The sequence below is a fragment of the Colias philodice genome, chromosome 5 (genome assembly GCF_061535455.1).
Source record: "Colias philodice isolate Cphi_HAF_F1 chromosome 5, ilColPhil1 Martin Lab GWU primary, whole genome shotgun sequence".
Taxonomy (NCBI): domain Eukaryota; kingdom Metazoa; phylum Arthropoda; class Insecta; order Lepidoptera; family Pieridae; genus Colias; species Colias philodice.
Window position 1 is genome coordinate 5,662,045 of NC_143090.1, and position 22,993 is coordinate 5,685,037.

A 22,993-nucleotide genomic window follows, 5' to 3' on the forward strand; every position below is an offset into this window, starting at 1 on the left:
AGCTGACCTATCCAACGTGTAATGGCGAACTTTTTACTTTGTAGCCGATGTCGCTCCCTTGGCTGCAGGGAAAAACGTATTTCGCAATTCAGAATTTTTGCCAAACGAAGTTTGTTGTAAAATTTTCATACTAATTCTATGTTATTTTTAGTCTTTCTAGCGATATTTGAAAAATACACGTGTTTTTGTATGAACTTTATGTAATGGAAATTAAACACATTTTTCTATGATTGGAACATATTGACGAATACCTTGTTTTTTTTTTTATATGATACTACAGATCACTAAATTATGAGTGGAATACGAAGTATAAACGTTAGCTTTAATAAACATTAAAGCTCACGTTTAATATAATAAAGATACAATTGAAGTTGTTTTTATAAAAGTTATCAAAAGTTGATAAAACCACGTCAATTTCGACGGCAAAAAAAAACTTACAATAGGTACATATTGTAAACAAATGCTCAGCTCTTGTAATTTAAGTAGAGATGGAAATTATAGGTGGGAAGTATGAAGCGATTCCTGTTGACAGCGGGTACAACAAGTTCATGATGCTCAAGATACGAAACATAACAAAAGAGGATTTCGGATTTTACAAGTGCATCGCTAAGAACTCTCTCGGAGAGACTGATGGGATCATTAAACTGGATGGTAAGATTTCGTATTCTGTTATTTTATTTATTGTTCAATGTAAATCATGTAAATGTGACTTGCTTTTGTGAAAACAGAGATTTATTAAGAAACGCGAAGTAGATTTTATAAAAAGTTTCATAAAACCGAACCAATAAGAACAGAAAAGATCAGCTGTTATAGCCGAAGATATAAGATATAGATAATTGAATAATAAATCTGAGAACATAATTCAATTATAATTTAATATAATCCTTTATGACTTTATATTCCGATACACTTAAAAAAATGTATTTAATAAATCAAGGTGTCAAAAAAGGATTTTTATGCTTGATAGTTGATACTAAACAACAAAAAATTGTTACAGAAATCCCAGCTCCACCATCTGCGTTCACAACAACGCAAAAATCTATATTAGACAATCAAACAATTAGAAAGAAAGGTAATATCTATGAAGATTATTGTGAAATGAATATCTGATTATAACTATTTTAATTCGAGTTATTACTTTTAACAGGTCAATTACAAATTCTTCAAACGAACGACGCTATTAGTTCAACTTTTCAAGGTGAGGCATTCGATGGGCAAATAAGAGATTTCGGTATGTATTAAATAAATATTTATTAATTGGTGACCTTGTAACTTTCTATAGAAATTCCTCAACCTTCGTCATCAAGTTAGCATTTGTCGTCAGTTCGATTCCCATAATAAAACATAATAAGCAGTCTCTTTCGGTCTATTAAAACAAATGTGTCTTTCTATAGATGACGTCAGTCTTTATTAAATCCTATTTGAATGAAAATTGCTACACAAATATTTAAAACAATATTGATGGAAAAACATTGTAAGTATCAACAGATCCTAAGACCGTGTTTTTTATTTTCAGACTTCTACGAAAACTCGGCGTCATCACTTAAATTTTATAAAACATTTTTACTAATTTCACTATGTCACATGATGAATATAACAAGATATTTGATCTCTTGATGTTAATTTAGTAATTTTTGTGATATCATTCCTATGTGTATAACTTCATTATGCTGATCAGACAATAAATGATAATGTGACACGTCTGCAAGTTATTTATGTTTCTAACCATACTTATATTATATTAATAAAGTTATCTATTAACCTTTCGCATAAAGTGTTTATTACATTGGCGTTATAATAGGGCATCCTATTTTGTCTATAATGTAGAGAAGCCGTAATGAATATAGTTCTGTGTTATACTATTCCTTATAGTTCAGAGTTTAGTTCTATAACAAAGGCAAGTTTGTGTGTTGATATTTGAAATCACTGGCCTCTATTGCTGCTTATACATGCCTCGGACATTGGAATAAAGCAATTTGGCTATAGTGATTGTGGCGTTGATAGCTCATCTCTACGAGGTAATAACAATGAATATTCCGAAGTAATGTCAAAGTAGTTCAGCGACTAACGTTTCTCCATATTAAACAGATATATTTTGTCAATATAGTTCATGTAATAAAGCGCTAATAACTCAGGCCCCGGAATCACAGACACAATAGAAAATCTATTGTGTCGTGGACCGATCGGGCAGTTCGGGGCTCAATGGGTTAATACTACAATACAAGATTTTTTTTTGTTTGTTATTTTATGGTTATTGTGAATAATCTGATTTTAAATGTCAATAATTTCTGGTACGATCAGTGAAGGAAATAAATCCTATTTTATACGCATCAGTACATGATATACCTAGATATAGGTGATAGACTAGGCCTAGACGATCGAATTTTCTACATCGATTTTGTAAATTTTACTAAGCCTGGTGTAGAATAAATTATATTAGGTACTTGTATACTTTTTTTTAGATTTACTTGTTCTCGCACAATCTATCGATATAATAATTTTTATAGTAGTCTTGTAAGTTATTACAAGACATTTTTCGTTTTAGGGCTTGTAGATTTTACTATTTATTTAATTATATACTTCGTTATTTTTTATTCTTTAGATGTTTTACAAATGATACTTATAAGCTGTATAAGTTATATGCTGTTACGAATGAATCAATCTATAGTAACTCAAATGTAAATTAAAATAGAATATTTTGTAACATTCTGCTATGAAAAGATTGCCAAAGAATATTTGTGTTTAAATAAAAACATTGCTTTTACTTCGTGTTTTATTTTGTCGAACCTTTTCATTACGCTAAGTATAAATGTAAAGACCAATTCTTCTCCATTTTTCGAACACAGATAGTATGTAAAATGGAAACCTTACTTTCTTTTATAATATTACTAGCGGTCCGCCCCGGCTTCGCCCGTGGTTCATATGAAAAATAGATGTTGGCCGATTCTCAGACTTACCCGATATGCACAGAAAATTTCATGAGAATCGGTCCACCCGTTTCGGAGGAGTATGCAGACTAACATTGTGACACGAGAATTTTATATATAAGATAAATGCCAAAACAGTATGTTTGTTTGTTTGTTTTCCTTCTACGATGCGGACGCGGCGTAGCGCATTTTTATGGCATGATTTGTGGCTGAGAATGCTAATGCTAAAGAGAGGCTTCCGAAAGTTAAAGAGAAGGTACTTCACGGTGGTCAAAGATCTCATTCCGAGAGAATATCTTCGAATTATATAAGTGAAGACAAATGAATACAATATCAGTAACAAAATTTGAATTTTCAACTTAACCATGTTATATAAAGAGGTCTAAAGTAAAATTCAATATAGCAAGCGCACCTATTCACGTAACATAACTGGCTAGCATGGCCATACTCCATAGTACGAGCAGGTATAACCCCAACCGCTATTTCATTAATATGTAACGAAGACCAATCTCAGTGCAGCGCCCTTTATTGTCTCGATCAAATCAATACTGGCTGCTTACTCTATAATAGGACCATTAGCTAACCGTTACGAGCAATTATTACTAAGTGAATTAACACATATTAGCATGTTAATATACACACTATTACAATAATTGTTACTGTGGTAATGTTTTTTGATATGGTGAGTGACGCTATGTTTAATACCTACTGGTGACCGGTGCCATAAATCCTGCTTCTGTATTACATGTATGTTTCTATTATTTAAAGTAAAGAACAAAATTGTGAGTTGATAGACTTTAAATTGTAATCAATTAAACATTTTTATTTTTTAATGATGATGATTTTTTTAAGGTAGGTAAAGACGTCATAAAACATCAACTCAACAACAACAACAATCAACTCGTCTATAACGAATTACTGTAATTAAACTACTTAACTATATGGCTATTAATTAGAAATATGAATATCCTTTTATTTTATTTATTTGTATTTTAGGTAAGTATATGTTACGTGGATAATTACTTTGTATCGCAGTTATAAGCAAATACTAAAATGTATAATAGGTATAATAATTATTGAATACTCCATGCTAACCTAATTTTTTATTCGCATTCTTTTCGTTTTGGTACCTAATTATATTATATCTGTTTGGCGATGGTATTTTCGCACAAGTGACTCAACAGATTCGAAAATTATATTTTTTAATAGATAGATCATATCATATAGTGTCAATCAATGTATGTTTTTATGTATCATTGCTAAGACAATTCAGGTGAAACGTTTGCGAAGTAGCTGTCGCTTGTCGCAGGGTAGGTAATAAAAAGTGCACGCAAGCTAAACCGCTGTCAGAATGCAAGCAACTAGTACCTATGTAACCCTTAGTATAACCATTGTATAACTCTCTGTGTGGCTTTCGGCTTTATACAGATGATGATGAGGACTTAACCATGGACTTAACACATCGTTATGAATTATAAGGAGGTTTCCATATAATTTATATAACAAACATGTTTGCAGCTCTAAATATTACATTCAATAACTTTATGAAGGTTATCACATACTTACATAATTAACTCTTAAACATTTAAAAATACACGATGTATATTTCCAAGTAATTATAAGAACAGGCAGGTAGATAATATTGATATGTTCTGTAATTGATATTATACTTATATTAATTAATAAAGCAATTAAAAGATATCGATTTAATTTATTTATTTTCAACTTATAACAACCTCTATTAGGTAGGTACCTAAATGGTAAATGTAGATAACGAACGATTATAATGTGACAGAAACACAAATAAATTATGGAAATGTACGAAAACTAATGAAAAAACTATCAGCGTTTAGGTGTATAATTTGATACATGTCTGTGTGTATAATTCTACCGTAGGTAAACAATACGGAGTTCTGCAAATTCTCATTTAAACTTAATTAGATTTAGATTTTCCAATCATCATAAATGCTACCGATAAAATATAATTACTGTTTGGGATTAATGGTTTATTTCAAGACATTAAACAAATAAATTCTGGTTCAACGTCAGTGGAATCTAGGAACAAAAAACAATATAGCTCAGTATGCATCTAAACTTACTTAAAAACTAATAAAGAGTATCATTCATCATCATCCTCAACTAACTACAGGATCTCGCTAAAATTAAAAAGCAGACCTTCACCTATTATCTACTACCTTATTATAAAGCTGAAGAGTTTGTTTGTTTGAACGCGCTAATCTCAGAAACTACTGGTCCGATTTGAAAAATTCTTTCGGTGTTAGATAGCCCATTTATCGAAGAAGGGAGGCTATATTATATCGACCACGCTAAGACCAACAGGAGCGGAGAAATGCGGGGAAAAGTGCGTGGCACAGCTATTTCTAAATAAGTATCAGGTAGTATTCAAAGTGTAATATATAAAATTACAAATATAAATAAATATAAATCACCTATTATATCATATGAAATAACTGTTACCAATTACGGTAGTAGCTATTACCTTGTATAATATGTTATTATAATGTAATTAGGTCATCCTTGGAATAGTAATTGGAAGTAATGTCTGGGTAGAGTTATAACAGCGTTATATTTATTCACACGTATCAAAAATTCCAAAAAAGTTATGTATATCTAATAATATTTATCATTTTCACATGATATGCCTTTTTTTCTATTAAACAGACATTTTTATTTTAAACGGAATACCTACTTCTCAGCATGAGAAAATTTACTTAAGTGTTTAAAAAACGTATAGACCAATAAAACAGTTAAAAACTCATTAAAATAAACAGATCCAACAACTTTATTACTTTTATTCTAAACTTGTTCAATATAGATGAAGGAGTTTTCACGTGTCTTAAACTGGAAAACAGTATTTAAAAAATAATTAATAGAGCCGGTTCATTCATACATAAAATTAATTAAAGAAAATACAAATGCAAAAAATAAAGAACATGGAAACGAATTGTAAGTGTAAAAAAATATAGATAGTGATGGTGTGATAGCAGAATGAATTTTACCAGTATTATTTTTTTTAATTTATTAACGTTACTCTTTATACTGGGTGGAATTTTGTAATACCTGGCACTCAAAGGAAGCATTAATTTATTTTTGAAAAGATAGAAAACTGCATACAAATATTTTTGAAAATTTGCTTCCCACACCCGGAAATCAAACCCTGTACTTATATTGCATTTATTTATGGTACGGGAGCTATTAACGTTAAAAAAAAAGTCATTTTAGTATAGTTGGTTTTTTCATATACTGTTCCTCTTGCTATTTCGGTTAGAGTTCGGGCTGTCTGGCTGGTCGCAGTGGTTGCGTTTTTTAGTGCGCATCTTATCTGCACAGGATAATTTCCTTAATTTTAAGTCATTTTTTAACGCGTAATTTTTAATATTTTGCCTTTAGATAGATCCATCAGACATAATTTTTTTATTGCAAGATGTTTTTTTCGTTGTTAAATAGGTGCCAGACGCAATTTTTTATTTCGTTTTTATAAAAAATTCAAATTATTTTAGAATGTCTGTAAATTTCATATTATGTTCTTCAAACATAATATAATCTAAAATTAATTAGCCAGACGCTAATTCGATTGTTAAGTATTAAATATGTACAAATAAAAACGTAGTGAAAGTAGGTAAGTATAACAATTTGGTGATTGTGTATATGGAGAGATAGTTTAAAGTGCAAGAGAGATAGAAAGGGTCGGCCGCGAAAATTAAATAACAATAAAAATAACTTTTTTTTTTCGAAAATATACGATGCATAGAAATTGAATTGTTCCTACTCTAGGATTCCCTGTGTTGTGGGAACAAGTGCCTTCCATTGGTACATTTTATTCCTTAGGCTAAAAAATAAACTATTAGGGTACATCAACAATCTTCTATACAAAACAATTTTTTTTATAACTAACTAGCGATCCGCCTGGCCCTGGCTTCGCACGGGTGCAATGCTGATACTAAATACACTACAGAAAAACTGTGAACGTTGAATATAAAAACATAGCAGCCCGCTCCGGCTTCGCACGGGTATACAATTATAAATAGCCGGGCGGCCGGCCGCGGCCGGTACCGCCGCAAACGCTACGTCCCGCAATTTTTAAATCTGTAATATCTTCGAAAATATTCACTTAAATCATACGGTGTAAAGGGCCATATAGATCTATATTAAATGAACAATGTATTCAAGGTCTTTAATTGGTTAAGTATTAATGCTGTACCTATTGGTTAAAATCGCTTCGAAAATTAGCCATTATTATTTGTCGTAAAAAGTAAATGACAAAAAAATGTTATTGTGGGTTATCCATAAGAGATAGACATATAGAGATAAACTACGATAACATGGCGCGCCCCTCACGGACTTTTCTGTAGACCTTTTCAATGTGTACTATTATAGTTAGTACATTATTTTGATAAAACTCGTAGGGTTCAGCCTGCGTTTGCACTGTATGTGAAAAAAATGTAATTATTTACGACATCACATTAGAAACCTCAAAAATAACAGTACTTTTCCACTATTTAATGGGTGTTATTATACATATAAACCTTCCTCTTGAATCACTCTATCTATTAAAAAACCGCATCAAAATCCGTTGCGTAGTTTCAAAGATTTAAAGGGACATAGGGACAGAGAAAGCGACTTTGTTTTATACCATGTAGTGATGATGATAACAATATTAATTCATTAATCTTAATACATATATATACATAAATCTCGTGTCATAATGTTTGTCCTCAATGGACTCCTAAACCACTTAACCGATTATAATAAAATTCGCACACCATGTGCAGTTCGATCCAACTTGAGAGATAGGATAGTTTAAACATGTAGGTACCACGGGCGAAGCCGGGGCGGACCGCTAGTATACTAGCTATATAAATTCATGCTAACTACTTTAGTTAAATTAAATACAAACTTAAACATGCGAGTGTGTACTGTGTGTGTGTTCACGTGTGTGTGTTCACGTGTGTGTGTCTTGTGTGGTGTGGTGTGTGTGTGTTGTGTGTGTGTATGTGTGTACATCATTATTGAAACTAATTTTCTAGTTGTTTACAGATGATGGATTATTGGAAAACAATAACAATTCCTTAGACGATAACATAAATAATTCTGACAGTGTGAGGGAAGATGATGATGATTATGAAGATGGCTTTTTAAATTTAACAATGTAATTGTTTAACCTTCATTGATATAGATTTTATTCTATTTTCAATGTATGGTAACTTTAATATTTTATTTTTCACTTTTATGTATTTTTTTTTTCATTTTAGCTTTTATTTATAAGAACAAGTGTAAATAATATTGTATTCTTGCAATTATTTCCTGTCGCATAATTAAAATACACTAGCTGATGAGCTGCATGCTTCATTACTTTTTTTTTATTTATACACATTATTTAATACTTAACAATCGAATTAGCGTCTGGCTAATTAATTTTAGATTATATTATGTTTGAAGAACATAATATGAAATTTACAGACATTCTAAAATAATTTGAATTTTTTATAAAAACGAAATAAAAAATTGCGTCTGGCACCTATTTAACAACGAAAAAAACGTCTTGCAATAAAAAAACTATGTCTGATGGATCTATCTAAAGGCAAAATATTAAAAATTACGCGTTAAAAAATGACTTAAAATTAAGGAAATTATCCTGTACAGATAAGATGCGCACTACTAAACGCAACCACTGCGACCAGCCAGACAGCCCGGACTCTAACCGAAATAGCAAGAGGAACAGTATATCAAAGAACCAACTATACTAAAATTCTCACTTGTCAACGTCGGTAGCTCCTAGACGATTAGGGTCAATGATAAAGAGGAAACTCGATAAAACAAATGAAAGGAAAACAATTGACGACAAAATTCCACCCTATATAATATGTTACTACCTGCGCTCCGTGGTTTCACCCGCGTGGCTCCGTTCCTGTTGGTCTTAGCGTGATGATAATTATTATATAACCTATAGCCTTCCTCGATGAATGGGCTATCTAACACCGAATGAATTTTTCAAATCGGACCAGTCCTGAGATTAGCACGATCAAACAAACAGCCAAACTCTTCAGCTTTATAATATTAGTATAGATGCTTGTGTTATTTCAAAACTTTGAAATGTTAGAGCGTTTTTTTTAATCCAGGATATATAAATATATCCCAGAAGCACGCTAATCCGCATCAAATTTTCTACAACCAAGCTTTATAATTGTAACAACTAAACCAAACTGCTTTATTATTAACATATCCTATGTTTCATTTATGATTCTTTTTATTGATATTGCGCAGTGTCATTGTACAAAATGTTCAGGACAACAGATCAGGGTTAAGGTGACTTATACAGTTCATGAACATGAACAGAAACTGAATTATAAAAAAGTAAATGAGAAGTAACTCAGGTATAAAAATAAAACGAGAGGATATTGTTCACTTCAATTGCTACAATGTCTTCGAGTGATTTGTATGTGTATGGTGACCAAAATATACAAGTTCCAGCGCATCTACACTTTGGCAAATATTTACTGGACCATGTGAAAAAAGTACAGGACACGGTTGCGTTGGTTTGTATAACTTTGCTTTTTGGAAAGAATTGTATTGGATCATATTGAAAAACATCCTCGTACCTCTCTATTATTTTTACTTTCTTTTTTTGATTTTGATATCTATCTCATTCCTATTGTAAGTAACCTGAAAGAATTTGGAGTAACTACAAGATTAGAGTCAAATGAGATTTGACAAGGTGTTGTAAATAAAGTTCTTGAGCAGGTAAATGCGGAAAGTGGAGAACAGATTACATACAAGGAGCTCACACAACGCGCCGTGAACCTGGCGAGCGAGCTGATAAAATTGGGGGTCGGGAGAGGGGACATTGTCGCACTGGGCACAGAAAAGCGCAATGAAATCGCGCCAATCGTGCTGGCTGTTTTATTGACAGGGGCTGCTTATACCACTTTTAATTCATACAATGGCAAATGTGAGGCTTATTATTTTATTTCATGTTGTTGTTGAATATTTCTTTCCAGAATATCACATTCCAATAATTAGTTGCTTCCAATAATTTTGTATTCTTATTGTATGCATAAATCAATATATTATTTTCAGCCACATTGAAACATAAATTGTCAATTGCTCGACCTAACTATTTCATATATTCCAAACTATTTTGGGAGAGATACAGTGATCTTTTATTAGCATCTGATTCCATTGAAACATTGATGACATTAGACGATGAAATTACAAATGTTCCTTGCATAAAAATATTCATGAATTGCTACGTTGATATTGATAGTTTTGAGCCAGCTGAGGTGAAGGGACAGATAGATACAGCAATAATTTTTTACTCGTCGGGAACCACAGGTCTACCGAAAGGGGTGTGCTTTACGCATTTGAATTGTATTTTAAACTTAATACCTTTTATGTAAGTAAAATAAATAAGAGGAGATATATATCTATATTGCCTTAAAAACAGTAAATAAACGTAGGTGAGTGTAATTTATAAAAATAAACTCTATTTCTTATTTTCAAGCTTGGACTATGGATCATTACAAAAGTTTTTAATATGTGGAGAATGGTATCACACTTATGATACTTTTTCAGTATTCAGATATTTAAGCATCGGTAAAACAATTACATATGTAACAAAGGTTACAGCCGAAAACATACTAAAAAGTATAAATGAATATAAGGTAAGCGAAGTTCTTTAGAGTATTATTTAAAAATTTGCTTGTAATCGAAATCAGAATATCAACTTATTGATAGTTGAAGTCTTGTTAGTTACTTGGATACTTACAATTATTCTTCTCTAATCTAATCTAACTTAAGAACGACACAACAGATACAAGAGGAATCGTGGAACACACCAAATTTTCTCCATACTTCTACTTTTTTAATAATTATTCTGTATTTTAGTAAGCATTTAGAAAATCCTCAAAAATTGTTTGTAAAGTCCGTTCTCAAACGATACATTAATGAAAAAAGGACAACATAGGGGCACAGTATATTACTTATATACGTATATATAGTACCTAGTATAGTGAAAGCGATAGCTTTTTAAATACATATTTTTTAAGCTTCTCCAACAGTATTTCTCCTTAATGCTTTTGATTTATTAGTTTTTTCTTTGCTATGATTAGTAGTAAAGTTCAATAGATAATTTAATGTTTATTTCTTCATCTACAAAAAATATACATTCAATTTTTATTACAGATTGATATGGCAATGCTAACAACAAATCTTATAGATGATTTGTGCAAAATTTGCGATACCGACTATTATTCGGAAACTCTGAAAGTAATTTATAACGTAGCGGCACCTCTACATAATAGAACGATCGAAAGTATTAAAAAAAGGTTAATTTTACATTATGTTTACTAATATTTAATTAAATAAAAAATGAGATTTATATTATTTATTTATATATAATACATTTTTCCTTTAAAAAATATAATTTCGCTTCATCTCTTAATGTAATATTGATATCAACAAAACAGATTTCCGAACTTGAAAGAAGTATTTAAAGGTTATGGAATGACAGAATGCGGAGATATAACTTCAGAAAATTGGGGCACGAAAGGACCAAAGTCTGGCAGTGTCGGCGTGGTTTCACCTGGAATTGTTTTAAAGGTAACGGTTTTCATTTTATTTTATTTGCTTTTCTTAAATGTGTTTTGTACGTTAGTTCTATTTCTAAACATAGCAAATTAGGGAAATTACGGCCAAATACGGTCTGCGTAGGACCGTATTTGGCCGTAATTCCCCCGTTTGTAGATTATGTAAACTGGTCAATGAGCAGAAAATTTTCTTGATATTGATCACGACAATTGTCATAAAATCCGTAATTATTTCAAGGAATTATCTTAATTTTGTTTATTTTCTCTTTCTTTTGTCTGTCTCTTAGTGAATTGAATCAAATTTTATTATTTAACATGTTGTGTTAACCTATAATTGTTTGTCACAATTGTCAAAAATTTTAATTGTAACATGTACCTTAGCTTAGTATTGTTGTGACAGGTGTTGGATGACCTTAATAAATAAAATAAAATAAAATGACCATGACGAGTATGTTTTATTAGCTATTGAAACAAGTGTTTGATCAACACAACGATGATGAACAGTTTGTGAACAAACGTAACAAAATTATTATTAATACAAGATTAATTCAAATTCAGTGTTCCGTAATGTAATAACAGGTTACAGATCCTATTACGGGCAGAACACTTGGTCCAAATGAAAGGGGTGAAATACGCGTCAAAGGCCCCGGACTTATGAAAGGCTACATCGAAATGGACCCTTCCACGTACTTGGATGAGGATGGCTTCCTTAAAACTGGCGATTTGGGATACTTCGACAATGATAAATACTTCTATATCGTTGATAGAATTAAAGAAATTCTTCGCTATGATGGTTTTCAGGTTGAGATTATTTCATATCAATTATTTTTCTTGTTTACTGATTCAAAGACCACTTTCATAAAAATATAATGCGAGTAAAAAAAAAAGCGAGAAGATTAGGTAGTTGAGATGTTATGATAATGTGTGACTAAATTTAATTTATAAAAATAAGAATTATAGCTTGCAATATAATGTAATAAATTATATAATAAATTATACAGACCAATACACTAATCTGCTCATTTATATTTATGTATAGATTTCACCATTAGAATTGGAATCAATACTACAGATGCACCCAGATGTGCTAGAAGTTGGCGTGGTCGGTAAACACAGTGAGGAACATGGCGATATGCCTACAGCATTTGTCGTAACAGTGCCTGGTGCTAAGGCCACTGAACAGGAATTGATCAATTATATGGATGGTGAGGTAGGCATCGCTATAGTTATTATGCAAATATTAACCATATTCATATCACCTGCACCATTATATTCGTTTGCATTGACTATTAATAAAAAAGGGAAATTCATGAAAAATTGTTTGCACGGCCATATGGTATGGTACCTAGAAACCCGTCCTTATTACCTGTGAAATGTAATCTTTAAAATAATATAACCAGTATTGGTAGAATTGCATTAACAGATTCCCCTCATAGCAAATTTGCCTGTAAATGATCTAATAATATACAGTTACCTATTCAAAAATTCTCAAGTGTCAACTTAAATATTTTTTTTTTCTACAGGTTTTTTTTGCTTATAATTAAAGACGTTCATGTTCCATAGGTAATTTTAAACACATTTAAATCAACATTAATATTTTTCTTGAAGGTACCGCCATTTATGCATCTAGCGGGTGGAGTGAAATTCGTCACAAAACTGCCAAGAACTCCCCTGGGAAAAATTCTGCGCCGAGAATTAGGAGAAATGTTGAATAATGAAGGGATTTAAAAAAATCTTGATTTGGGATAATTTGTAACAACGACATATTTTTTATACCCAGTTCAGTTCCCAGACAAAACTTTAGAGATATCGTCATTACATCACACGTGTCAATTTCGAGCGGCATACCTAAAACTGGCCCAACAGATACGCAAAAGCCAAAAGAAATGGCGCCACAGTCGGCCGAATACACGTTATATTAGTTTACTAGGTATATTATTACGTATTGTATATGTTTTATGCACTTATTTTTTTACTAATGTTCTTCAACCAAAGGTGCCATAAAGTAGGTACCTACAAAGTAATTATTTAATGGAATGTTTAATTTAAAAAGTATTAATGTAATCGTAATGTATTAATTATTGTAATTCTATTTATTGTATTATGTTGCTGTTGTGTGTATTTAAAAAAGTTCAAAAAAATAAAACAACTTTTAAATATTATGTTTTGTGCGCTTTTCTCTTGCTGAATGAATACAGATGAATACCTACTAATATAAATGAGCAATTTATTTTTAAATGCAACCAAAATGTAAAATATGAAAACAAGAATTTCCTCAAAACTGAGCATTTGTAAATGAAGTATATTCGATTAAATTCATTCATTTTTTGCAATAACATTCCACGAAATACTGAGAACATTATTCTAATTAGCAATTTAGATTAGGTACACACACATAAGCTTCTTGGTACACACACATACGTTGACATGTTGACGTGTTTGGCATAAAAGGTCTGAAAGCATAGACACAGAATACATAGCTAAACGCTATGGCATAGATATAAATATGTATCTATATAAGTAATAATATCAATCTTATATATAAAAATGAATCGCAAAATGTGTTGGTAAGCACATAACTCGAGAACGGCTGAACCGATTTCGATAATTCTTTTTTTATTATATTCCTTGAAGTACGAGGATGGTTCTTATGTAGAGAAAACTTAAAATATATTATGTACCACGGGCGAAGCCGGGGCGGACCGCTAGTACACAATACAACTATAAAATTGGAACGATAGCATGTTGTTCAACCATTGCTAAAATGTCTTCAAGTGATTTGTATGTGTATGGTGATCAAAATATACAAGTTCCAGCACATCTACACTTTGGCAAATATATCCTAGATCGTCTAAAACATGTACGAGACACCGTTGCTCTGGTTTGTGTATATCTTTAATTCATTAAATTAATAACTTGTCGGTAATTATTTGTATAGTCCGGGATACATCGCCCATTTTTGCAAGTGATTACTATCAAGCTAATTTTTCGTGAGTAGCTTTATTTTGATGAGATGCCCAATAATTTCATGTACAAAACTCTCGATTGTGGTAGCTACCAGAGGAAACAAGGATAAAATATTTTGATTTGATGGTTCTCAAATATTAATTACTAACTGAATATTTTTTTTTGTTCAATCTCAAGATAATTATCTAAATTATTCGAAAAAATATTTGTCCTACAAAATCTATGGTTTGATCAAAGAGTCCCCCTTTCCAATGTGTATCGATAACGAAGTCATCATAAATGATTACTAACCAGCTGATTTTTTTATTTTCACTTATTTAATACTTATATAATTCAACAGACATATTGTCCTACAAATTGCGTAATAAATATTTGAGAACCGTCAAATCAAAAATTTTTATCCTTGTTACCTCTGTAAGCTACCACAATCGAGAGTTTCGTACATGAAATTATTGGGCATCTCATCAAAATAAAGCTACTCACGAAAAATTAGCTTGATAGTAATCACTTGCAAAAATGGGCGATGTATCCCGGACTAGTATATATATTATAACATCAACTAATTATTCTTATAAAATGTGTTCGAATGTAAAACAGTGTTACATTACTATAAAACAACACGAATTCTTAATTAAATAAGGTAATTTGATTTTTAATGCAGAGGATTTCTTAGTAAAAAGCTACAGAGGAGAATGTTCACACATTTCCTAACAGGTCAATGCGGAAAGCGGAGAACAGATTACATACAAGGAGCTCACACAACGCGCCGTGAACCTGGCGAGCGAGCTGATGAAGTTGGGGGTCGGGAGAGGGGACATTGTCGCACTGGGCACAGAAAAGCGCAACGAAATTGCGCCAACCGTGCTGGCTGTTCTATTGACAGGCGCTGTTTATACCACTTATGACTTACAAAATGGCAAATGTGAGGCTTATTTTTTATGTATTTTTTTATAATTAATGTGCAACCTAAAATTAATTTTGTTTTAGCCAATATTAACACAGAACCTGGAAGGATAGGATGGATAAGATATAAATACGCATTAACTAAAGTAAAATGTTATTTTGCTCTCTGATATTGTTTAAAAGGGTTTTTATGCATCAATTATTTTGCTTCTATGAACAATTTTCGTCATTATTTAAACTGTACCCGTAACAGAGATATAAAAAAAACATACTTTATACGTAATTTAGATAAAGTATACAGGGTGTCCCACTATTAGTACACTGATCACGAAAAAAATCCGTAAAAAAATTACGTAAAAATTTTTGCTTAATTTTTCATGAAAATCCATGTTTTCTTCTCTAGCTTCGCGCAGCCGGCATATACCGCTTCGCAAATAATATGAGCATTTAGTCTATGAAAACATAATCTTAAATGATAGCTCACGAGCTGATGGCAAAGTTGGGCGGGTTACTTGTTATGGGTGTACACGTAGAGTTTTAAGAATTCATCTATTTGAAAAAAAAATGCGTCAAAATTTTATAAGTATTTTTTACGAACTCAGCGTATACAAAACTATAACCTCCTTTGATCTTAGTATACCAACAGTGGGACACCCTGCATAGGCGTATTAGTTTTAGGCTTATAAATTAACACATTAACCAATAAATAATAGGTAAATTTCTGTCAATCGTTCATTTTAATGTAAAATATTTCGTTATTGATTCATGCATTCATTAAAATTTAAAAGTTACTTTCAGCCACATTGAAACATAAAGTGTCAGTTGCTCAGCCCAACTACTTCATATATTCCAAACTATTTTATGAGAAATACAAGGATATTATATCAACATCTGAAACCATAAAAATATGTATGACATTTGACGATGAAATTAAAAATATTCCATGCATAGAAACATTTATGAACAGTCACGTTGAAATTAAAGATTTTGAACCTGCTGAGGTAAAGGGACAAATTGATAAAGCGTTGATTTTTTACTCGTCAGGAACCACAGGCCTACCGAAAGGGGTCTGTTTTACGCATTTGAACTGTATTTTAAATATAATACCTTACAAGTAAGTCAAATAAGTGGATGAGAGAATATCTCGATGATGAGAGATAATATTTTAAATGCGGACTTGTTTAATAAAAAATAATGAGAACAATTTTATTTGTTTATTTTTAAGCTTGGACTATGGATCACTACAGAAGTTCTACATTTGTGGAGAATGGTATCATAGTTACGATACTTTTTCAATGTATAAATATTTAAGCCTCGGGAAAACAATTGTATATGTAACAAATGTTACAGCCGAAAATTTACTCAAAAGTATAAATCAATATCAGGTAATCGTTACTGTCATGTAAAATAATAATGCCCTACTTTCATATTACGTTTATGATATTTTGTGTAAATATACATATAGCACAATGCGAAGTCGCGCGCTATGTACGCGTTCTATCTAGCAAAGCCAACAAGTGAGAGTAGGTAGTAGCACAGACTAATAATAATATACTAGGTAGTCTTAATCTTAATACTATTATAAAGGCGAAAGTTTGTATGGATGTATGGATGTATGGATGTATGGATGTTTGTTACTCTTTCAGGTAAAAACTACTGAACCGATTACAATGAAATTTAGCGCACATATAGAGGGTAACTTGGATTAACACATAGGATAGGTTTTATCCCGGAAATCCCACGGGAACGGGAACTATGCGGGTTTTCCTTTGAAAATGCGGGCGAAGCCGCGGGCGGAAATCTAGTAGAAAATAATTTATAGTATAATCCGTATTTTCTACCGACTTCAAAAAAGGAGGAGGTTCCTAATTCGACTGTATTTTTTTACCTAATTACTGTTTGTCAGTCGGACAAACAACTTTTATAATTTTTATTTTATTAGAATTACAATTTGTAAGTGGTTTAATTTTTATAGAAAAAAAATATTTTATCATTTTAATTACCACCTAATTAGTGTTCTAAATTATACAAGATAAGTTCCCTAATACTTGTTTTAAATGTCTGTTAAAGGCAACTTCACAATGTCGTTATCATTTATTGTAATCTTTACACTTACACAATACTAGCCACTCGTTCGGCATATTTTTTTTAGTCGGTCTAGTAGTTTCGTAGCCGAATCAATTTAAATAACCAAACAATCAAATCTTTTCTCTTTATAATATTAGTGTAGACAACCTATAAATTATTATTTTTTTCAGGTTGATATGGCAATGTTATACCCAAGTATTATTGATGCTGTATGTAAAGTTTGCGATACTGATCATTATTCGGAATCTTTGAAAGTTTTATACAGCGTAGCAGCACCTCTCCATCCCAGAACTATCGAAAATATCAAAAAAAGGTTAATTTACTATATAATGTTTACTATACCTACTTTCATATCATAATTAATTTTCATGTAGGTATGAATTTGTAATAATTTGTAATATGTTTGATATATATGATTTTTATGTTTATCCAAAGAGTTGTTAAAAGCTGTTAAAGTTGTCTCATTTGTAAAGCTATAAATACTATAAACTAAACATCAAAATCAAATATTCTAAAATTTAATTTATTTATAAAGAGAAAAATAAGAGATTGTAAAGTGGGAGAGGAAGATTTAATGACAGAAAACAGGGTTTCTCGATTACCGATAAAACTGAAAATCCTAAAAAAACGTTCAATTGCAAAGATGTAAAAGATGTATGTAATTACATACCTACATCTTTTATATCTTTCACACATCTACAACTTTTGCTATTGCAATTTTTTCACATAACCTATAAATTTATGTGAAACATTCAATTGAACACGTTGCAATTTTCTTGAACTTAAAATTTGTATTCAATAATTATTCATTTTAAACAATGAAAGTTAACTTTAATACCGACAAAACAGGTTTCCAAACTTAAAAGAAGTATTTCAAGGTTATGGAATGACAGAATGTGGAGATATTACTTCAGAAAATTGGGGCAAAAAAGGACCAAAGTCCGGCAGTGTCGGTGTGGCTTCACCAGGAATCGTTATAAAGGTAAACGATTACCTTTCGTTTTTTTTTTAATTTATTTGCCTTTGTCTTCTTGGTGCCTACACAAATTGAAATTACGGTGTTACGTACAAATACATCATGTATCATAATATCAACCATACCGAATACGTCGTAATCTAAAATTAACCGCGGTACTTCGGCAGCGTACCTTCAGCATAGCGTGTTAGACACTTACGCAAATGTTATACAAACAAGTATTTTACTATCTATAATATAGCAAATAAATATCAATATAATATTCAGTATTGCGTCATGTAACTACAGGTTTCAGATCCTACAACTGGCAGAACACTTGGTCCAAATGAAAGAGGTGAAATACGAGTAAAAGGCCTCGTTATGAACGGCTACATAGGAATCGACCCTTCCACATACTTGGATGAGGATGGCTTCCTCAAAACTGGCGATTTGGGATTCTACGATGATGATAAATACTTTTATATCGTTGATAGGATTAAAGAAATCCTTCGTTATGATGGTGAACAGGTTAACTTATATCATTCCTAATATTTTTTTTTGTTCAAAGATAATCAGCTGTATAAATATAAAAAGCTTAGTTATGAAGATGAAGTCAAAAGTATAATTAACTGAGAAAATTTTATCCAGCTCTTTTTTTCAAACATATTGAATATCAAAAATATCCTTACATTGTTTTTATAAAAACGGGTAGGTATAATTAAAAAATAAGGTGTATAATTTTTACTAGCAATGTAGAATCTCTCTCTATAACTTATAGGTTTCACCGTTAGAATTGGAAACAATACTTCAATTACACCCAGATGTACTTGAAGTTGTCGTAGTCGGTAAACACAGTGAGGAACATGGCGATATGCCTACAGCATTTGTCGTTACAGTGCCTGGTGCTACGGTCACTGAACAGGAATTGATCAATTTTATGGTCGGTGAGGTAGGCATCAATATAGCAACTAAGGCAATATTCATAACATCATACGTTTTCATTGACTTTTATAAAACAAAGTAACTTCTTTTTGAATCAGGTTGCTTGATAGAGATTGCTGCTTAGCAATAAGGCCGCCTCTTGTACAAACTATGCCTTTCTTATGTATTAATCTTATTTTTGTCATATTTTAGTTTGTGCAATAAAGAGTTATAAATAAACTTCAAAAAAATTGTTTGTACGCCAAACCTAAAAGTTCCATATGAAATTTAATATTTTATATTATTAAACTATACCATATATATATAACCCTATAATATTATAGGGTCATAATATTTAGTGTTCCTGAAAATTACACCAACAGGTCTAGGACATTTCAAATTTGTTTGTTGGGTAAATTTCCTTCCCTTATAATAATGTCCTTACGGGGAAGTAATTATTCTAAATAATAATAACTTCCCTATTACATATACCTACGTACACGTAGAGATGTGTCCCAATTACCTTTAGAAAGTGCACAATCCAAATCCAAATAATATTCTATATCTGATCCAATCAAACATCTGGTCGTTCGTTTTCTTTATGGTTCTTTAAAAGTATTATAAAAGTTATCAATCCACCATACATGGTACATGTCAATTATTAATTATTGGAATTTGAATGATCTCAATATTTCTTAGGTTACACTTATATTTTTCTTCAGGTGCCGCCATTCATGCATCTATCGGGTGGAGTGAAATTCGTTTCTAAACTGCCTAAAAATCCCCGGGGGAAAATTCTGCGCCGTGAATTAGGAAAGCTGTTGAACAATGAAGGAAATTAAAATTTGTTCTCCGATTCACGAATTCGAATTCACACAATAATTCATTAATATGGTAGTTTCACCATTTAGAAATGTTATGTACTCACTATATATCTACTTACCTATGTGTAAATTACCTTCATAAATTAGGTTACTGACTACAACTGGTAACTAATTTATGAAATATCACAATAATATTATGTGGTATTTATTTGATGTTGATACTGTATTTTTATTGAAGTGTGTTTTCAATATAACAACGCCTTAGTATTTGTTGCCTTTTATTTTCTCAATAACCCAATTTCTACAACCTATTTCAATGAAATAAAAGCTATCATATAATTCTAATTTTAAAATTTGTAATTAAGTTCATTTAAGCTCATATGCTGAAGAATTCGGTTATCAAGTATATTAGGTTAGTAAGTCGACTCTATAATTTTCATAATCAATACTAATTTATAAGATAACCTTATTTTATAGGTTCAATAGACTTACTAGAGAACATAAGGTCGACCTCCATTCATAGGGTACCGTTTTATGACACAGGACAGAAACATCGCAGGATCGCTATTAAAAATAAACCGACGTCCCCCGCGAATAATCCGGTAATGACCTATTACGGGGTTCTTCATGTTATGCGTTTTTCGGCATCTAGAAGTTAAAATACACCATGTAAATTTTTTTCAGAATTTTTCTATCTTTATTTACGAAGATATAAAAAACTACGCGTTTATTCGATAAAATAATATTAAAATGTATTTGAAACGAATAATATGGTTTTAGATCTTTACGAAAAATAATATGAATATGATTTGACAGTAAGGGTGCACTCACACACATCAGTCACCGTCAAGTCACCGATGACTGATCGGTGACGGTTTGTGTACGTATCCACAAACACCAGTCACCGTCATGTTGTCCGTCAGTCACGTCGCCGGTTTGACTGAATCATTGAACACATACATCAGGTTAGTCAGTGATTAGACGTGTGTCACGCTAGAGAACATGTAGCAATTGACGGTAGCACGACGCTGACTGAACTGAGACGTGACGGCACCGGGTGAGTGGGGATAAAAGTATGGTACATGTATGGAAAGATTATTTGACGTGCCTGACCGGGGACTTCACTGATAGATTTCGTGCCGGTGACTGTCGTGTGGGAACAGAGTCATACTAGAACTATTGATACATATTTTTTTTTAATCCTGTCCGGTGACGTGCCGTGACGGTGACTGATGTGTGTGAGTGCACCCTTAACGTTGTTACGATATTATTCAGGTAAAAAGTTTTCTACATTATTTAATTAAGTGCTAGTACAGGCTTATTCGGGGTTTTATTAAGAAATCGATTTCCCGCTACTTTCATTATGGAGTGCAAGTATGCAAGGTATTTTTTTAAACACTCTTTCTATTACTGACCAAATGATTTACACAGCCTTAGAAAAAATTAAAAGAGATGAAAGTTTGATAGATAAACGAGGCAGGCATCAGAATAGACCACATCGAAACCTTCATCTTCATCTTCATTAGATGCTGGTCGTCCGACTCAGGCTCTACCTGCTGGCCAAAATAAGCCCCCATCAGTATGGCTTCATGCCACAGAGGAGCACCGACGACGCCCTCTATAGACCGGGTGATCAGCAGATACCTGAGTGGAAGAGGTGTGAAAGTTAGGTATGCGGATGTGGAAGTGAGTAGAGAGACCAACAAGGGGTGCGTGCAGGGTTCCATAGGTGGGCCGCTCCTGTGGGACCTCTTGCTGGATCCTCTGCTGTGGATGTTAGAGGAGATGGATGTGTTTTGTCAGGCTTTTGCCGACGACATTGTGCTAGTGTTTGATGGAGATACTGCTTTAGAAGGAGAGACGAAGGCAAACTGCACATAGAGGAAAATTGACGAATGGGGTGTCAGAAATAAACTAAAATTCGCGCCACACAAGACATATGCCCTGCTCTCGACACGAAAATTAAAATTTGACAGGCCACGACTTGTAATGGGGAGTGTGGACATCCAATATTTCGAAAGTATTAAGATACTGGGCCTTACTATATTGATGGCGGCCTGACGCCCATGTCGGGAGCGTTTGCAAAAAGGCAATCGCCCGTTATAAGCTATTAGCAAGAGCAGCTAAAGTAAGTTGGGGGCTTAACCCCCAAGTAGTTAAGACTATATATATCGCAGTTATATAACCGACTATATTGTATGCATCAGCAGCGTGGGCACCCAAAGCGGAAAAGATGGGGGTCCAAAAGAGGCTTAACACCGTTCAACGGGGTTTTGCCCAGAAGATCTGCAGAGCATATCGGACTGTCTCTGAACTCTGCGATGCTGTTGGCTGGGATTCTCCCTCTTGACCTCAGGATACTCGAGGCTTCGAGGCTTTATGAGATCAAGAGGGGTGTGTTGCACCCGGCGGTGTTGAGGGACAGGGAGATGGAACGAATGGCACCCGCGATACGGACCCACATACGGCAGAGCAGGTAGAGCTGGGGTTTGGCTTGATAGATGCCTATGCCGACGTGGTTAACAGCCACGTCTTCAGGGTCTATAGGAACGGCAGCAAGATTGCGGCCGTCGAGTCGGAGCCGCCCTTTCCGGAAACCGGATTACGATCTGTGTCCTGTTTCATTCGTCAAGCTTATTTTGAGACAGGATACGATCAGCGAATGGGATAGGAGATACGATGTAGGAGGAACGGCCGGAGTCACGAAGCCCTTTTTCCCAAGCGCTGCTGCTGTATACAAGGTAGTCGCGAAAAAGTCATCACACACCACACCACACAAGTACTGACTGGTCACGGCGGATT

General features: G+C 32.6%; 3 protein-coding genes across 6 annotated transcripts in view; all 3 read left to right on the plus strand.

Annotated features, from left to right (window-relative positions):
• Positions 1-2,764, plus strand: part of LOC149488439 (lachesin-like) — an 86,885-nt gene extending 84,121 nt beyond the window's left edge. For 2 of the 4 annotated variants that reach the window (XM_089695576.1, XM_089695577.1), the window contains exons 8-11: positions 487-651; positions 998-1,072; positions 1,148-1,231; positions 1,517-2,764. In XM_089695576.1, the coding sequence (XP_089551702.1) occupies positions 487-651; positions 998-1,072; positions 1,148-1,231; positions 1,517-1,617 (425 nt within the window). In that variant the 3' untranslated portion in view covers positions 1,618-2,764. The remainder of the gene's footprint in view (positions 1-486; positions 652-997; positions 1,073-1,147; positions 1,232-1,516) is intronic. The other 2 variants (XM_089695579.1, XM_089695578.1) reach the window with 2 other exon arrangements.
• A 6,470-nt stretch (positions 2,765-9,234) lies between these two features.
• LOC149488440 (luciferin 4-monooxygenase-like) lies at positions 9,235-13,455 on the plus strand. Its single transcript, XM_089695234.1, has 9 exons — positions 9,235-9,484; positions 9,690-9,897; positions 10,026-10,341; positions 10,450-10,609; positions 11,130-11,272; positions 11,414-11,546; positions 12,113-12,334; positions 12,573-12,743; positions 13,142-13,455. The coding sequence occupies exons 1-9, from the start codon at positions 9,368-9,370 to the stop codon at positions 13,259-13,261; spliced, it is 1,590 nt and encodes a 529-aa protein (XP_089551360.1). The 5' UTR covers positions 9,235-9,367; the 3' UTR covers positions 13,262-13,455.
• An 828-nt stretch (positions 13,456-14,283) lies between these two features.
• Positions 14,284-20,447, plus strand: LOC149488441 (uncharacterized). The gene is made up of 9 exons (XM_089695574.1): positions 14,284-14,414; positions 15,215-15,422; positions 16,202-16,517; positions 16,629-16,788; positions 17,662-17,804; positions 18,341-18,473; positions 18,756-18,974; positions 19,225-19,395; positions 20,090-20,447. Exons 1-9 carry the CDS (start codon positions 14,298-14,300, stop codon positions 20,207-20,209), a joined length of 1,587 nt encoding a protein of 528 aa, XP_089551700.1. The 5' UTR covers positions 14,284-14,297; the 3' UTR covers positions 20,210-20,447.
• Positions 20,448-22,993: the final 2,546 nt, after the last annotated feature.

What these genes read in the sequence shown, in the direction of transcription:
- LOC149488440 (XM_089695234.1), top strand. Translation starts at nt 9,368, where the DNA reads ATGTCTTCGAGTGATTTGTATGTGTATGGTGACCAAAATATACAAGTT. An exon ending in AAAGTATAAATGAATATAAG is followed by an intron (nt 10,610 to 11,129) that starts GTAAGCGAAGTT and finishes TTTTTATTACAG; the next exon opens with ATTGATATGGCAATGCTAAC. An exon ending in ATCGAAAGTATTAAAAAAAG is followed by an intron (nt 11,273 to 11,413) that starts GTTAATTTTACA and finishes TCAACAAAACAG; the next exon opens with ATTTCCGAACTTGAAAGAAG.
- LOC149488441 (XM_089695574.1), top strand. Translation starts at nt 14,298, where the DNA reads ATGTCTTCAAGTGATTTGTATGTGTATGGTGATCAAAATATACAAGTT. An exon ending in TGACTTACAAAATGGCAAAT is followed by an intron (nt 15,423 to 16,201) that starts GTGAGGCTTATT and finishes AGTTACTTTCAG; the next exon opens with CCACATTGAAACATAAAGTG. An exon ending in AAAGTATAAATCAATATCAG is followed by an intron (nt 16,789 to 17,661) that starts GTAATCGTTACT and finishes TATTTTTTTCAG; the next exon opens with GTTGATATGGCAATGTTATA.